The sequence below is a fragment of the Mytilus galloprovincialis genome, chromosome 6, assembly GCF_965363235.1.
Source record: "Mytilus galloprovincialis chromosome 6, xbMytGall1.hap1.1, whole genome shotgun sequence".
Taxonomy (NCBI): domain Eukaryota; kingdom Metazoa; phylum Mollusca; class Bivalvia; order Mytilida; family Mytilidae; genus Mytilus; species Mytilus galloprovincialis.
Window position 1 is genome coordinate 34,205,280 of NC_134843.1, and position 13,606 is coordinate 34,218,885.

General features: G+C 32.1%; 1 protein-coding gene across 1 annotated transcript; it reads right to left on the reverse strand.

Moving 5' to 3' along the window:
- Window positions 1-5,385: 5,385 nt before the first annotated feature.
- Window positions 5,386-9,338, reverse strand: LOC143079428 (tyrosinase-like protein 1). Its single transcript, XM_076254764.1, has 3 exons — window positions 8,989-9,338; window positions 6,899-7,011; window positions 5,386-6,397 (listed from the first exon to the last, which is right to left on the reverse strand). The coding sequence occupies exons 1-3, from the start codon at window positions 9,328-9,330 to the stop codon at window positions 5,488-5,490; spliced, it is 1,365 nt and encodes a 454-aa protein (XP_076110879.1). The 5' UTR covers window positions 9,331-9,338; the 3' UTR covers window positions 5,386-5,487.
- Between the last annotated feature and the right edge of the window lie 4,268 nt (window positions 9,339-13,606).

Consider the following 13,606-nt stretch of genomic DNA (forward strand, 5'->3'; position numbering starts at 1 on the left):
AAAGCACATTTAATGTTAATAATTGTTTTTTATTTATTTCGTGCCTGAAAAATATGAAATTTGGTTTAAGTGACATGTGCTTAATTTGGTCAAAGCATATATCAAATATAGACCTTAGTTAGTTACATATGTTCATCTTAAAATCATTTTCAAAAGATATAATTATTTTAAGTTTATATAAATATAATGCTTCTGCGCTTCCTTCAAAAACGTACTTCGGTCAACGCTTTTCATCTAAATAGATTTACAAAAAGAAGCATTCAATTTTTGATGAGAAAGATGGAACTAACTAACTAATAGAAATCCAACTGAATGATTCAAATTTTCCAATATAGAATGATGTACTTGATAAATAGTTTATCAAGCTTTCTAACTTGCAGGACTAGACTGCTCCGAGCGTAGTATAGTTATCCTTTCAATGAATTCGCGGTTCGTCTAACAAGAAAGCTAGCCAAAGACATTACCTTTCCTACACACTCAATTTTTTTAGATCCTTACGAATGTCAATTCTAAAATAAACTCTTCGAATGCATTAAAAACACTTACCTACACACTCAATGGTATGTGCTATCAGCAGTCCTCCTAGAACAGTTATTATTTTCAATTGTGATAACGATTTGGGGAGAATTTTTTTTAATTGTTTTGGGTTTGGTTTTTTTGGGGGTAATGGTGTTGTATTTTTTTATTAGACTTAAGATTCATGAATACTCCTTCGTAATCTTCTCATTTTTAGCTCATAGACTTTTACAAAAGTCTTGTCTGTTCTCTTCTATGCCAAGTTGAACTTTAGTATACTTATATAGTCCGTGCTCCTGCTTCTTAACCAACCTGGATGTGAAGCTTAGATATAAAACACAGAGATAAAATGCAAGTATTCTATAATTTTGAAAGATGAAGAAAATCTTACAGGAGAAAAAGGTGTAGTTTTACTATATTGTTCAGTTTTTTATATCAGTTATTGCCCAAAAGTTACTTTATAATTTTTTTTCTATAAAAACTTTAAAAGGAGAAGAAAACTTTACACGTAAAAAAGAATCGGCAATACAAAAACTACAAATAAGTCTATATGGTCAAAATTGTCATTCGATTCCTTACAAGAGTTTTTGTATTTATGTTTCAAATCATATTCTGAATCAATTTGTTTTAGGTTTGTATAATCTAAACAAAAGGATTTGGTATCATTGTCTTAGACAACTGGCCAGCAGAATGGTAATTTTGATACTTGATGGTTCTGTTTCAAATTCTTCTGTTGATGAACCTTTTCTACACAAATATAAAATCGGTATTCATACAAGTGTAAAGAAGAACTAACAAATCTCAAACGTGTTCTTATTCTAGTTTCGGAATCAATTTCCTTAAGATTTGGCGTGAATAATTCCTGTTTTTATCATTGATGCATAACCAAACGACAGACAGTCAGGAAGACAAGCTGCTAGGGCTTGTCGAGAAAGTACTGCATACTCCGACACACTTCTTTACAAACTGTACCAGAACATAGTGTTATAAAACGTACTTGTATAGTAATTACCAGTACTATTCGTGTAGTTTCTCTCCTATAAAAAGTTATTGCGTCTGTGTTGACTTTAATGTTGAAGCATTATTCAGTCATATTTGACGCAACAAATTGCTATGAAGTCGTTCACACAAACATTTAATAAAGATCTAGTCAACATTAAGATCAAATAATTGTTATTAAACAGCCTGAATGGGTTTAGATCTGTAGATCAACATGCTACATCGATCTTATTACCCTTATTAACTCCACATTTCGATAACTGTGTAAATTTGGATACTTAAAATGTCAATGATCTGTTAGTGTTTAGTTTTCTTTGTTGTGTCTTGTGTACTATTATTTATCTGTTTGTTTTTTTTTTCATGTTTAGACATGGCGTTGTCAGAGTTTATTGCCAATCTGAGCTTTACTGTCCCTCCGGTATCGTTCGCCCCTCTTTTAGAGAACATACAATATAAGTATCTTACAACATGCAATGGTATAACAAAGTTGAATTTTGTATCCGTTACACAAGTAATCCCTATTTAAAACTTGAGACAACTTAATACAAATTTAAAAGAAATAGTCATACAATGTTTCATTTAAAAGAATAGTCAAAGTAGTTGAAAGGGAAGGAACAACTTCTACTTTAAAATCCCACTCTTATTCAAGAAAAACATTCTCTTAAATTTACATTATTAAAATGCTTGATTTCTTGTTGGGCATATTTGTTGCATTTGGATATTTTGTTTGAAAAAAAGAACAATTAGTATTCACATCGGAACCAGCTAGGCTTCTCTTCTTGTTTACTTTTTTCTTTTTTCAAGCGAGACAGACTTCGTACAGAAAGGATGAAAATAAACCAGGATTGAAGTTTTGTATTTGCACCAGACACGCGTTTCGGCTTCAAAAGACTCATCATTGACGCTCAAATCAAAAAAATTAAAAAGGCCAAAATAATGTACTTAGTTGAAAATCATTGAGAACCAAAAATTTCTTAAAGTTTGGCTAAACAAAGATAAAGTAATCTATTCCCTTAGATAGAAAACCCTTAGTATTAAATTCAAAATAAATTCATAGTTTTATAAACAGATAATATATAATTATGACCTTATCAATGATTGCATCATTCCTTAAAATCACATAATGGTATATAAATCATGTCCCGTCATTGAATCAATTGAAGTTTTGAGACAATGTAAAGCGCATTTATTCCATCGAACTGGAAATAAAGGATACACCAGTAAAGTCGGCCTTGTGTCTTGTACTACATATGCTGAGTTCGTGACAAAGTAATGTCAAACTGTAAGAGTCTTCGTTTTTAATTTCTAATAAAATATTCGATCTCAGCAATATATCGAAAGCTCACACAGGCATTTATTAATTTTGTTAGTGATTCTTCGGTTAGCTTATTGGGAGCTTAATTTTCAGAAATGCATTCACCATTTTTTTACGAACCGTTACTTTACTAAACCCTTTATTGGTTGTTGTGTTTTGACGCTTTTATGTTTAGGAAACAGTTCTTCGTTAGAAATATAAACAGTAAAGTACTTATATCATATCGGGGCCTTTTATAACTGACTAAAAGTGGTGTTTTTTTGTTGATAGAAGACGTCTCCTGTAACGCACGCATTACCTGCATTGCGGATTCACATTCAGTCAAAATATCACAACCAGGAATAAGACACAATTGGTTACTTGCAGTACAAAGAGGAACATGAAGACTGAACAAAGGTCATTCGTTATCTTTCCTACTTATAATCTATGGAATATCCCGGTTTTTTTCATTTGTAAACTATATTTTACGTCGAAAACACTTTTAGTTATGTTACGAAGATTTCTCTAACAGATCATTAACATTTTAAAGTATCAGTTCCTTCCTTTACCAATCTGATTCATACAGTTCCTATATCCTTTATCGAAAAGTGAAGTTAATAAGGGTAATAAGATCGATGTAGCATGTTTATTTACTGACCCATTTAGGCTGCTTAATAACAATTATTTGATATTGTATCAACGACTTCATAGAAATTTTTTTGCGTTAAGGTCATAGCCTAGAATAATCACAGGCTGAACCCATATTTATTTTAGAATTTAGTTTCAAATGGATGGATTGAGACTCATGATATTTCAACCTTTTAACAACACATTTCGTTGAAGAGAAGTGTTATTGACAATGCTCAGGTGGTCATCAGTAATAAAGTTACCAGCCGGATTATATATGAATGGGAAAATAGCACCAGGGGTTAATACTTGAAGCATTCTAAACGTATATTATGCAAGACGTGTTTTTGAAAAGTTCAGTCGCAATTGGTTAAGTATATATATGAGAATAAATTTTCTCAGACCTTAATCTACTTTTTTTTAACATTATATATTTATAAACAACTTGTATGTAAAATAATCCTGCAGAAACTACACAATCTGAACAAAATGATAATATCGTGCAGTTAGTTTTCACGTTTGAATTGTATAACATTTGTCATTATGGGATTAAAGTTATAATTGAAGGTCGAACGGTATCCTATAATTACTTATACGTCTTTTAGTATCGGATTGGACGTTTTTGTTTCATTGACCTTTAATTGCTTATAACAGAGAACTGGTTACCGAACCTGGGAAGTATCAAAACATGTACTTTAGACCCAAAAAACATATAATATGTTCTTTATATATGTTTTAATATATTCTTTTATTATCAAAATTAAAAAGTAAAAAAGGGTACTACTCTGACCATCAGTTATTCAGCTTTCATTTAATATCAGAATTACTAATGGATTCTTTCTATTTTGAAAGTTACATAGATATAGGAAGATGTGGTATAAGTGCCATTGAGACAACTCTCCATCCAAATAACAATTCATAAAAGTAAACCATTATAGGTCGAGGTACGGCATTCAACACGGAGCCTTGGCTCACACCGAACAACAAGCTATAAAGGGCCCCAAAATTACTAGTGTAAAACCATTCAAATGGGAAAACAACGGTCTAATCTATATAAAAAAAACGAGAAACGATAAACACGTATAAATCACATAAACAAACGACAACTTCTGTACATCAGATAACTGACTTAGGACATCTATGTTTAGCAACCATTTTGTTTTTAATATGTACTACGAGCCCGAATGAGTGGTGGTACGCCTTTAAAAGCTATGGTTAGTTTTTTTAGTGTTACAATATTATAACCATGATAACAGTTTACTGTGATCAAAGAGGTTTGTTTTTAAATTAATATTTTACAGATACAGTTATACATATGTTTTGAATATTAAATCCCTTTACTGAATAGTCATTTCATAAACACCTACTTTTGACATGTTAGCTGTCAATATGACATAAAACACTTCAACATTCAAGCATGATATTTTTTTCAATTTCATGTAACTAATACAAATGTTATTTCAACTAATCGAGCTTACGTATTATTTGCATAATGACAGTATAGATGAAGATGTGGGATGATGCCGTTATCATTATAATGGATTTCTAATCACCTACCCAAACTGATAGCCTTAAAGAAAGAGTATATGTTATGAGACGAATAATTGTACACTCTATTGATGAGTTTTTCCAAAAACATCTGTCTAAAAATATACTAGAAATTACAATCTGTGGATGCTTTAGTGTTTTGATTTCGGCAATTCAACGATTTCAAAAATGCACAAATTTAGATGAAGGTTAATGGATAAATACTTGTTATTAAGTAATATATAAATTAACAATCAAAATGTAATTCAGGTGCAGCAGTTAAAATGTTATGCATAACTACTGTAAAAGGTGCAAATTATAAATCTGATTAAGTTTTGATCTATAAATCAACGAAAAAAACAACAATACTTTAAATATGTAACATTCATACTTATGGACCTGTGTATAACGAAGCCTTTACCACAACAACATTTTTATTGAAAAAAAAGAAAAAAACAGTAAGTCAATTTAGACATGTGCCTGATATTTTACTTGCGGTGTAAGCATTACACATGACACATTTATTATACGCTAAAAACAGATAAATAACGCGTGTAAGGGTCGAATTGATCCGCAATGAACAAATTAAGAGAGGTACCATTTGGATAATCTTGTAATAAATCTTGTCGGATACTCTGTAAGACTACCACTGTTGTTGTCACATCTGCCATTCCAGCAGCAATATCAACTGGAGCTTGAGCCGCACCGGAAGCCGCAAACGCGGAGCCACTAGCTGCACCCATTGTCGCTGATCCTCCAGGCAATGCCTCTCTAGAGATACATATACCTCTACCTTGGTTACAGATCAAGTCTGGACTATTTGAACACAGATTTTGGCATGATGGCGCAGGATCATATCGTCGAAGACGAGCATATCGGTTACTGTAACCTTCTCTATTTGTAATTGGCGGATTCGGTCGATATCTGTAATCGTTAAATCGCATTTGACCATTTGGAGGATGCGTTGGAAAACCTAATGGATAATCAGCAGGGGCATTTGTAATACGTCTTCTAAATAATTCCCAAATGTAGTCAATAAATGAATGATGACACCAGAATATTGGATCGAAAGCAGCAATGGAACCACTTGCCATGGTTCCATCTACCCAACGGTGTACCATGTTGTGATAGCCTTCCCAAAAATATCTGCTTTGTTCTCGACGTACAATCTGACTATGACTTGTTCTTGATAGCACGGCAGCAATTGCATTTTTGGAAATTAATCCTCCTGGTCCGTTAATTGCACGTGTAATTCTTCTACCAGGTAAATTTGCAAAAAAACCTTCGGTAACTCGACCAAGCGGTGTACCAAAATATCTATTTGAAAATAAAATTGTTCTTGATTGTCTATTTCCCATCGCTTGATCTAACGAAGAGTCCCAATATGGAGTAGTTACACCTGGTCCATAAACAGCTTGCAATGCAGCTTCATACCTGAAAAGATTCAATGGAATTAATAGCTTAACCATAAAAAAAATTGTGATCATAAGAAAAATCTAAAATGTCAAGAAGGAAAAGATTTACAAGGTTCAAAATTAAGTACAACAATAATTTTCTTATTATTTTTTGTTAAGGAAACGTAAGAAGTAAGAAAAACATTTACAGCTCTTCTATGAAAGCATGCAAAGCAAACCTTTGATCAACTTGTTTGCTATGATTGCTTGGATGTTTGTAAACAATAGGTAAGCGGGGTTTCAGTCTGTTTTTATATATACTGGGATTTGATTGGACTATAAAAATTGACAGTCAATGAAGTTAGTGTTTTTTGTCCAATCAAATTCCAGTATAGAATAAACAGACTGATACAGACTACCTACCTTTGTAAACAAACATCCAAAGATAGCAAGCAAGTTGATCAAAGGTTTGTTTTGCATGCTTTTAAAGAAAAGAGCTGTAACTCAAATTAAAGGCTTATACTCTATTTACTACACTTACAACAACAGGTAAATTCTGTGCCATGAGAAGAAAGCTGACCCTCGATGTTCTCGATTACTTCCTGTGTGGATGCTTGCAAGGATGTCATAGGTATTCATATCACGACGAACTCCCTAGAAAATAAATAAATATATACCGTATTTGATCTGCTTAAGTTTTAGTTTTATTGTTTTGTTAAAACCGGGTTTCTTTTAGCTTGTATTATACCTAATCATGAGTAATCAATTAGCTTAACTGGAAATATTTTTGTCAAATGTTACGGTCATATCCCGTATGTTGCAAAGTGGACAACTATAACCTATATATGAGATGGAAATAAAATAGAACTTTGATACTCAAATGATTCATATTACCCCCAAACTGTTTACCTTGCTTTTCAAAATTAAAAAAAAAAAAAAAAGACTAATAAACAAAGTGTTTAAAAGAATTATTATAATGTGGGTTTCTATCTGGTGTTCCGACGGTCTGCTTCAAATTTGATGTAGCAGGTTTTTAATTTTATTTTTTTTTTTTTACCTCGACGCTCTCTGAGCATGCATTAAATATCCTTCGACTCATAACCTACACTAACTGTTGAATTTCTTCTTTAAAATGCGTGTAGTGTAAAATGCCAAATTTATTTACAAATAAAACAACGTCAGCGTGTTTAGGACGGCATAATACACTATACGTCAATTTTTTGCACTAACTAAGATAAAAGCGTGTATTTAAGGCATGATAAACTTGCAACGCACGCACATACTAAATATTGTTTTCATATTATTCATATTAAGAAAGAAATTAACATTACAAAAAATCTTTTTCCAAGTAGTCACTGAACCATGAAAATGAGCTCAATAACAATGGACATTTGACAGATGGACACTACGTAACATAAGGCATCTATATACAAAGTATGAAGCATACACCTTCTAAAATATAAAGCATTCAAGTAGTTATCTAACGCCGCCACCGCCGCCGGCGCCGGATCACTATCCCTATGTCGAACTTTTTGCGACAAAAGTCGCCGGCTCGACAAAAAACGAGAAACAAGACGCCCTTATAAACCACATCAACATACAACAACTACTGAACATCAGATTTCTGACTTAGGACAGGTGTAAACACATGCAGCGGGTTTAAACGTTTTAATAGGCACCAACCGTCACCCGTATCTGAAACAATTGTGTAACATCACAACATAGAAAGACTAACTTTAAAATATCAATTGAAATGGCTTAACTCAATCAAAAGAATATTAACACAAGTGAACATACACTGCACGAATAAATTTGATCTATGATACAATGTAAATACAAAATAGATAAAATATATGGTGAAAGAAAGGTAACAGTAGTATACCGCTGTGAGATTTTAAACAATTTAAAAAAAAACAGAAATAACCTTGAACAAAATGCCGCCAAATACAAAAATATACACAGGTCAATGAAAATAATTTTGTAGTAAGATATACCGTTAAAATGGAAAAATATTTTTCCCCATAGTACGAAGAAGTGAAAATTTAAAGACACACAAATACTTATCAAAGCTGGTATCTAGACGAGGTATAACTCTGAATAAGTAAACACTTAATAAAAAAAAAGCATAACAAATAGTAGCAACCAGTCTAATAAACATGAAAGTACGATTTGAGAGTTCTCGCGGTTACTGACAGCTAGTTAAAAGCCCGAAACCTTTAATAATGAAAAAAAATCATGCATCAGAGACCAAAATCAACTGAAAAATGATCCAAGGGATATAGTATTTTAACGTCATGGACAGTCGGATATATAAACACCGTATGATGGAACCAAAGGAACATAGCCGTCTAAAAAAAGTCCGGCATTATTTCATAATTTCAGGGACCTCATAATGGCTCTGATCATACCTACTCCCTTGTAACGATACCTGATCGTCTCTATAGAATTTACTCACAGTAGAAATTCAAGAGTTAAGAGCTTCAAACGGTGTATATTTTGATTGATTAATTGATTGGTAATTAATACATCTGATGCAGGAAAATTTGTACCGTTTATTTTATTTAATAACAGATATGAAGCTCCACTAATTTCTTTTTACAGTGTATAAAATCAAGCTAAAAAAATACTTACATAATGGTTCTTTAACGTCCGTACAGCTAGTGCGTAACGTAAAAAGTTGTTCTCGTATGGGGCTGCTCTAACTTCCCGTCTAACTGGTACACCACCTGCCTGCCTTTTGTGTCGAGTTTTACCAGTTGTTTCAGCCTCACTGTTGATTTTTCTCCATAATGCCGATAAGAAATTAGAGGAGCTTGTATCGTTCAGTGTCTCTGTTGCCGGTTGCAGAAATTCTTTGAAACATGTTATATTGATTCCTTTCTTAAAACAATCTGGTTTGCTGTCAGTAGAATTTATTTGATAGCTTATTTCAGCAACTATTCTTGGAGGAAAATCCAACAACAACACAGTCATAAATAGACCGACCTATAAAATAATATACCATTATAACATAATAATTTACAAAGACTTATGACGATCATGATAATACAATTCTAGTTACAGCCGATTCCATTGAGTGTGTAGGCAAAGGTGATAACTTTGGTTAGCTTGCTTGCTAGCTGAATCGTGCAGTCATGAGTGTGGATGAGTCTACTTTTAAAGGAGGGTAGTTTACCTGACCTAATAATGACTTAACGGTTCAGCTAGCAAGCAAGCTAACCAAAGATATTACCTTTGCCTTCACACTTAATGGAATCGGTTGTAAGATGAAAAGGTGAACGACTGCTTTACTTCTGAAAACTTTTAAAACATCTTCAAAATATAGTATGATGATTACTATGATGTCTCTACGTTTAATTTACCAAATTAAAAATAAATGCTGTTAATTATTGAAATATTAATTATTGCAGGGATTGTGGTTGATTTTCATGTGATTTTCCTTGTTTCTTCTGTTACCTATTCTAACATCTTTTAAACTGAGTTTTATTGTGCGTTTTTTATACGTAGTCTGTTTGTTTATTCCACTACAGCTTTAGGTAAAGGGGGAGGGTTGAGATCTATCAAAACATGGTTAACCCTGCCGCATTTTTGCGTTTGTCGTACTTATTGCAGTCGTGTGGTCTCTGATTTGTCGGTTCTGTCCGATTTAAGCTCGTGATAGTTTTCATTGAGTCTTGATTTTCATTGCGGGTGATACCTGCAAGAGACGCTTACACTGTCAAAGCAGCCGATCTTTCAACGCTTGAAGAACATTTGCGACCCTGGCAAAACATCCAGTCTTTCTATATTTGAAGACCATGGTTCTATACAGTTTGATCGTTACTGCACATCGTTCATATATGATGGCAATAAATATCTCGAAAGAAATAAGAAATATTTCAAGGAACGACATAATTATTTTTCGAATATGTAAACAAAAAATAAGGTCATAAAGACAAGCAAATGTATTGATTTCAAAGTAAAATATAAAAGTAGTACATTTTTTTCTCAAAATCAAATAGTATACTAACCAATGTGCTGCAGGTATGCATCCTACCTATCCTACGGCAAAACACAAAACAAATAACTTTTTTCAAAACACATTTATTTATTGTAATTGAAACAAAAATATGATTGAATTGGCATTTTTTATTGTAAATTACACTACGTTATCAATCAGTCTGATTTTAATTGACTAGATAAATGCATACAAGAATCCATAATTACAAAAACAAACTAGTTTTGATAAAGAAAATAGTTTATTATGTAAATTTATCTGAATTTACATGCGGAAGATACTAGTAAAATAATGTTTCTCACACAGTTAAAAAAAATCAAGCATCAAGCATAATTGCATCTGATATGTTCTAGTTGTCGTAAATTCCATCCCGTCCTTTTTTCAACAGAATGTTAGCCACCAAATTAGACTTATTACCGGGTTATAACTTACATGGGTAACACGACGGGTGCCACACGTGAAGCAGGAGTCGATTTCACTCAAAAAAAACTTACTAAGATTGATCGTAAGCCATAAACAACTCTGTATACTTACGATCAATCTTAGTCACAAGTTGGTTTTTTTTTGGGTTTTTTTTTTGTGAAACTGACCCCAAGATCTGCTTAGCTTATCGGATCACCTGAGATCACCCCTGGATTTTGGCGTGTTTCGTATTGCTCAGTCTCTAGGTTTTTTTTTTTTATTTATTTTGTGTATTGTGTACCACTATTTGCCATTTGGTCTATTTGGGTTTTTACTATGGCGCTGTCAATTTATTTTTGATTTATCAGTATAAATGTCCCTTTGTTTATTTCGCCTCTTCTTGTATTATATACAGAACTCATACAATTTTTTATATTTTGTTCAAAACGATCAGAAGCAACGATTAAGATATTATGTAAGAAGGACTAAAACATTTATGAATTTATGAATGGTAGATCATGATTGAAGATTGTCTAATGTAACTGGAATTTTAACATTAAAATTGTATATCTTCTTGAAATATTTTTAACTTTTCAACATGAATATCTCTTTTAAAAATGACGTGTTATACAGCTCTATATGTTGCAGGCATTTCATTCAACATTGTAAATGTTAATGAGTCTTATGTCTGTTAATAAAAGACAAGACAAGACAATATTTTATTTAAATCTCAGCCCTTACAAAACATTTACGTATTATTACAACATTCATGTATTATTACAACATTCACGTATTATTACAACTTCAATTAATCTAAAACAAGAGCCACTCTAAAAAGAGTAAACATTTTGATCCCTAAATAAAAATATAAAAACGTAATCTGACATACTATAATCGAAGAACTGAAGTACTGAACATCCAATGACCGCAAATTCTTGTGATTGATCACAAGCAATTGTCTCAGAAAAAAATCATGAAAGTGAGGTTAATTAACAGAAATTTATTTTTCTAATAGATTGGATTTGAGAAGGGATTCATATTTTCTCGCAAAAAGTTCTTGAGATATTCTTCCGCATGTGTAAACACATTTTTTCTGTACTTGTGCATTGAAATTCACAATCTTTTACTTATATGTATACGGTATTTCTATTGATAAAACATTTTAATATTACTAACTTTTGTTCTAAAAAAAATATTTTTATGAGTATTCATTGGGGAAATGAATTTATAACAAGCGATAAAGAATGTTATTTTGCACTCAATAATTTACGCGTATTAATAGATCGGTAACCAGTCAAAAACGAAAGTTACGTAAGTAGAAAATCTCTGTGGCAACAATAAATTAGAGAGGGGGGTAAAGCGTTATTTTCGTGCAACGTGATTGCCGTTTTTTTATTTCACGTTCAACGTGTTTTCCCTTTTTTATTTGACGATTAGTCGTGCAAGACAGGTGCCTCGTTCAACATGTTCTGCTTATTTAATTTTACGTGCATCGTGATTTCAAATGCTTTTTTTGCGTGCTCAAATAATTACATTATAGTGTGTGATAACATTGTGTGAGGGAATTCGACGTTTGATGTACCACTGTTCACTCCAGTGCAATTTATGACAATACCACTGCATCAATCAGAATTATTTTTTTTTGCAGTGTTTTAAGAAATGATTTTGCTTTGTTGTCGCGTATTATTTGTGAAACATTCAATGTTTTAAAAAGGCGAATTTTCTTTATAAAGTCAATGATTATGTTGACTTTTGAAGGCCAAACTTTCTACAGCCTTAAATACGCTAATGAAAGATCCAAAAACTATACCAATACATAACGACATGTTTATGAAATTATAACAAATCTATTGGTTAACAAATTTTTACTCGTTATTGCAAAATAATGAACTTAATATATCTGACATTTTCTCCCTACCCAGTTTACCCCTATACATTTTTATGATGTGGACTGGTCATTGTTATTGAATCGTAGGCAATTTGATTGGATTAAGTTGTTATTTGTTTACCTTCAAACTTGTTTATGCTTTTCATACATGACAATTGATTAATTAGAACGTGCATGAATGTGTACGGTAACTAAAATGACCTTCAAACTGGACACTGGACGAGTCAATATTATGTTTTATCAATGAAAGTTAAGGTATGAAAGGTAAGAATTGCCACTTATTCGATTTTCACAAAATTTTCGTAATATACAGTTGAAAGGTTATTTTTTAAAAGCCTATTGTGAAGAGTAAAGAGAAAGTTTACAAATAATACGTTTTGTTCCATTAAACAAGTCATTTTCGTAAGAGAAATACCGAAATATATTTTACGCACGACTACGGCAGGTAAAATTATTATTTATCATAATAAAAAAAAAGCATTTTTCAGTCTCATTGGAATATGTTGATTACAATTAATCCCAAACTTAAGAAGTAAGTAACTAAAGTCAAAATATGTCCGATCTGCCTATTTCTGCACATCAAAAGTCAATACGATCGTTTTAAAGTCAATTTCGTCTACCTCACAAAATCTTGTTAGGCACTATAGATGTATGTTTCATTATGAAACTTAATTCTGATTGGCTAACTGCACATCACGTGTTATTCCGTAAGCAATTGCATTGCTCAATAAAACTTTTCATTCATGATAACACGTGGTCCCACAATAAAGTGCACAGGTGAATTAAATAAAACAATAATAAAATTCGTGTTTTCATGATCATTGCTAAAAAAATGTAATTATAAGTATTGAATGCTTCTTTTTGTAACTTCATAGGGTTGTAAAAGCGTTGACCGTGCGCACATTTTTAGTATGAAGCGCTTGCGCGCTTCATACAAAATGTACTTCGGTCAACGCTTTTAC